Below are 5,094 nucleotides of genomic sequence, written 5' to 3' on the forward strand. Positions count from 1 at the left end.
GCCATAGAAATTTTTTAAAGATTTGCACCATTTTCTGACATATGGTCTTAGGGATTGCTTGACTTGCCATCTGATAGACTGGCATAGCTTGGAGGACTGATTTCAGGAGTATGAGACGGCTCGGTGTATTGAGCATTCTAAACGTCCAATTGTCCATTATTTTTTGAATTTTCCTTATCAAACCGTGCCAATTCGCTACTCTGTACTACTGATCACTCAGTTGTACTCCTAAGTATTTTGTTGGGAACTACCCAATTTGGAACCCCAATGTTCTTGCCAGGAAGGCTTGGCTCACTCTTGGCGTGTTGAAAAAGAAGATTTTGGTTTTCTCTTTATTCACCTCTGTTCCTGAAGCTTTTGTGAATTCTGTTAAGATCTCCCCTATTTTTTTTGCTTCCTTGAGGTTTGCTTGGCTGTACATCATCACATCGTCCACAAATTGTTGATGTGTGATAGTTAAGTCTTCCCCCCATAATCTTAGCCCTTTGAATTCTCCTCTACTTACTCTGGCTTTGATTAAGTGACCTAAACCATCTGCTGCTAAGATGAATAGGAACGGTGAGAGAGGGTCTCCCTGTCTTAGGCCACGGGTAGGCTTAAAGGTGTCAGTAGGGGTCCCATTAAGCAGGATTGACATACTAGGTGTGGATATCATGGACATTATCCATGCTATCCATCTATCATCAAATCCGTAGGCTTGAAGGATTTCTTGTAGATATTGCCAGCTGAGTTTATCATATGCCTTCGCTAAGTCAAGTTTGATCATCATTCCTTTATTTCTGGTTTTCTTTAGGGAGTGGATCACCTCTTGCGCAACTACAATCCCATCCACAATCTGTCTGCCTTTCACAAACCCTATTTGTTCTTTTGCTATCAATTCTGGGAGTAGGGGTTGTAATCTTTTTACCATTATAGTGGCCATAATTTTATAGATTACATTGCAAAGAGCTATAGGTTTGAAGCTATGGGGTTCTTCAGCTTGATCTACTTTTGGTATTAAGGCCAGAAAGGTGGCATTCCATGCTGGGTGCATTCTTTTATGGCTTCTTGATTCTTATACTGCATTAACAATATCTTTTTTCATGAACCGCCATGTTGCTTGAAAGAATTATGCTATAAAGCCATCCGGGCCAGGGGCTTTATTTTTAGCCATTGTCTTGATTACTTCCTCAACCTCCTTTTCTGTAATTACCTGTAGAAGCGCTAGGTTTTGGTCCCTGCTTACCTTTTTTGGGATGTATTGTTTTATCTTTGCTATCTCCTCTTTTCTGTTGCTTTGTGGCTCTGTCAGTATGCCCTTGAAATGTTGGATTAGGAGATTTTCCATTTCCTCTTTCTGGATTACCCTATTACCTTGTTTATTTTTGAGGGAGAAAATTCGGTTCTGCTGCCTGTGTTGCAGCATTGCTCGATGGAAGAATTTTGTATTCCGTTCTCCCTCTTTTAGCCATTGAACTCTTGACTTTTGGTGCCACAGGATTTCCTCTTGCTTTCTCCTTTCCTCTACTCTAATTAGCACCTCCCCTTCTTCCTTCGCACTCTCCCCGATTCTTCCTTCTTCTATGATTTTTTGTTGTATCCTTTTCATTTTTGTTTAGAGTTGTTTCTTGTCTTTATGGATGTTGCCGAATTCTTCTTTGTTCTAAGTCTTAATTTTGATTTTCAGCTCCTTGAGTCTCAATTCGAGTGTATGCATCTTATTCTTGCCTTGTATTTCTCCTTCACTATTCTGCCACCAGGTTTCCAGCTTGTCAACGAGTGTTGGATCTCTTAGCCAAAATGCTTCAAACCTGAAGGGCTTGTGCTCGTTTTGATTGTTCATGGCAATTTCAAGTTTTATTGGCAAGTGATCCGATCCTTGGCATGGTAAGATCATTGCTTCGTAGAATATATCTTTCCCTAGGAAGTGTTCTGTGGCTAAGAACCTGTCCAATCTGGAGGCTATCTGCCTACTACCTCCTCTTCTATTATTCCAGGTGTATTTTCCATTGATAGTATTGATATCAATCAATTGGAGGGCTGTCTGGGTTTCCCTGAATCTCTCCATATCTGCATCCTCCCGTTGCAGTCCTCCTTTCTTTTCCGTTGTGGTTGTTATCATATTAAAATCTCCTGCTATCACCCATAGTTTTTTTGTGTGTAGGTTGCCCATTCGACGCAACTGTGTTAGAAAGGCCTCTCTCTCAAGCGGTATATGAGGCCCATAGACCGCTGATACCAGGAACCAATCTTTATGTCCTACCATTCTGAATCTCCCTAATAGAATCCTTCACATTCCTATCCATAGGTCAGCCATTACTTCTGCTGGGTTCCACAATATTGCTATACCCCCTGCACTCCCTTTTGCATCGACTGTCATACTTTCATAATAATTCTTAATTTGTTTTAGAATTTCCTCCATTTTTGCTCCTGTTATTTTTGTTTCTTGAAGCAGCATGATCTGAGGTTTTTCTTTTTTGATCCTCTCGGCCAGATATCTTTGCTTACCCTTGCTATTAAGCCCTCTTATATTCCATGATGTAATAATCATTGAGACGGTTGGGTTGTTTGGTGGAAGACCGCTGAGAGCGGCACTACTCTTCCTGTGTTGACTAACATTTCACCCATTATTTGAATGGATTCTTGTAGGTTCTTCCGTCCTCTTTTTTTCCCCCCTTTCCCTTTATGTTGATGTTCCTGGCTATTATCCTGTTGTGTTCCAAGCTGTTCATTCATCCCTATTTTTCCACTCTCTTGCTTTTCTTTGTATTTTTGGAAGATGTCTTTGTATAGTTTTTTATCTTCCTCTGGGATAAACCATTCGTCCAGGTTCTTCCACTTATCCAGTAAATTTTTTAAAATTTCCTCTTCTGTGGTTGGGTCATCCCCTTTATTTATGTCTACTTCCATTACTTCATACTCCTGGTGTACTTCCTTTTCTTGGTTCCCCTTTTCTTCTTGTTCTTCTTGAGCTTTTTGCTTATTGTTGTTGGCATCTTGCTTTTTCCCCCTGCTTCCTGATCTGTCCCTTCTTGGTAGTCCATATTTCGGGTTTCTTCCTCCCCTTCTTCTGTTTGTAGTATTTCGTACCTATTTGTCTCTTGACTTGTGGTTGGCTGTTCTTTCCTGCCTTTCTGCTGGAATTCTTTAGTGGGTCGTTTCTTGAGTTTTACTTCTTGAAACCCCTCATCGTCTTCAGTGGTTTTCCTCTGTTGCTTGGTCTTTCTCTCCTCTTCCTCTGCATTTAAGGGGCATTCCTTAAAAAGGTGTCCATATTCATGGCATTTTCTACATCTAAATGGTATATGTTCGTAGTCCAGAGCCTGCTGCCAGACCTCCTCATGATACTCTAGTTCGACTGCACCTGGTATAGGGTTTGCAATGTTCATGTATACACATATTCTTGCATACGAGGTATATCTCCCTCTTTTAGTTGATTCCGTTATCTTTAAGAAACTACCTATGGTGTTCCCTATTCCTTCAAGAATCTCTGGGTCCCAGAAATCCATAGGTAGTCCAAATAGTGTAACCCATACCGGTGTTGCTAGGAATTTTTTTTGGTCCGGGTTATAGCATTCCTCCCAATACCTCATAAATAAACCTACATTGTTATGGAAATATGGTGCGTTTTCAAAAACTTCTCTTTGTCTTGCAGGTTTGAGAAGATTATCGTAAAAAAACCACGTGCTCCCAGCTTCAGTTCAATGTGGCCGCGTGACTGCCATTTCTGCTGGATCCATCTTGTCAGTTCCTTTCTGAGGGCAGGACTCCGATGAACTTGCAGATCAAGGCATGATCCTTCATGTAACTTTTGTACCTTTCCAGTTTGTTCATGGGAATGACAAACCTCGGTTTCTCCACTGTGTAGGGCAAACATCTTCCTTTGCTTCCTGCTTGCCAGCGTGCTCCCAAGACTGGTCCCGGTGTCCTTTGTGCAGCCTCCACTTTGCTGTTACTAGTTCCTTCTCCTGCTGTCGCATCCCTGTAGGAGGGGATCTCTCCCCTCCTAGTCTCCTCTGTCATTTCTGAACCACCTGTTCACTTCTGTCCGTGCATGTCCGCTAGTTTTTCGAGGTGTTCCGTGTCGCCTACCTCATTGCCGCAAGGTAATTAGGGTTGCAGAGCTCCAAGAATCCCTGATGATAATCCAAAATATTATAATGTTATCCAACTTCTTATTTATTTCAAGTATGTTGTTATTAATAACATGATGGTTAAGATCACTTATTTGTATATATTTTGTTTTTATGTATATGCATGAATGAGAACTAATCCACAGATTGGAAATAACGATATGCTAACCAATATCTACTCTTTCGATGAAGTAATGTTGAGACATCCAATGAGGAATGGTATGATGTACATTGTTCTATTACATTTTTTATCTACTTGATATGCACTATTATTACATGGGTAAAGTGTAAATGGAAGGTGACAATACTACCTGATTGGATTATTCGATGACATGTATCCAACTAGCGCCGTAGTATGGTCCATATTAGGGTGTTGACCCTAGTTTTGAGGAGGGGTGGAGGCATTTCCCACTGTGTAACCTCCAAGCCTGGAATTGTGGGAAGGAAGTGATGGAAACACTCCCTTAGATGTGTGATGATGATTTCCAGTTGCCTATTGGGGAAGTTAGGTCGATATAGTCGATGCTTCTGCCATATTAGTTTTATCAGTGGTTAGATCGGTATAGTCAATGCCATAGTATATTGAAGCAGAGGATGGATAGGCTATAAGTTAGTTGGAGACTCTTGATGGGAAGTGGTATCATTGCTTGAATTACTTAATTTGACTACTATATGTTTCTCTATTTTGTTATTCTTTATTGTCAAACTTCTTTCAGACTACTTGTGTCATTTTCACTCTAACTTTGGGATGAAGTTTTCTGAAGGAGAGGTGTATGTAATTCTCTACTTGATCATATCCAACTAATTTTGATTAGTGCCTAATTAACTTGCAAATATTGACTTTTAATTATTAAGTAATATAATTTGGTATATACCTACACTTGTGAATCTGTAATTTTATTTTACTAATATGGCTTTTATTATTTGTTATTATTCTATTCACAAGGTGTGTTCTTAAATTTACTTTTGGGTAAGATATGGT

General features: G+C 40.0%; 1 protein-coding gene across 1 annotated transcript; it reads right to left on the reverse strand.

Annotated features, from left to right (window-relative positions):
- Positions 1–1,642: 1,642 nt before the first annotated feature.
- On the reverse strand, positions 1,643–2,245 carry LOC149180324 (uncharacterized). The gene has a single exon (XM_089413846.1). The coding sequence runs from the start codon at positions 2,243–2,245 to the stop codon at positions 1,643–1,645; it is 603 nt and encodes a 200-aa protein (XP_089269972.1).
- Positions 2,246–5,094: the final 2,849 nt, after the last annotated feature.

The sequence above is a fragment of the Pinus tabuliformis genome, chromosome 3_2, assembly GCF_031772625.1.
Source record: "Pinus tabuliformis cultivar Carrire ecotype Pingquan chromosome 3_2, CPIR1, whole genome shotgun sequence".
Taxonomy (NCBI): domain Eukaryota; kingdom Viridiplantae; phylum Streptophyta; class Pinopsida; order Pinales; family Pinaceae; genus Pinus; species Pinus tabuliformis.

Coding starts and splice junctions, on each gene's coding strand:
- LOC149180324 (XM_089413846.1), bottom strand. CDS start 2,245: ATGGTAGGACATAAAGATTGGTTCCTGGTATCAGCGGTCTATGGGCCT.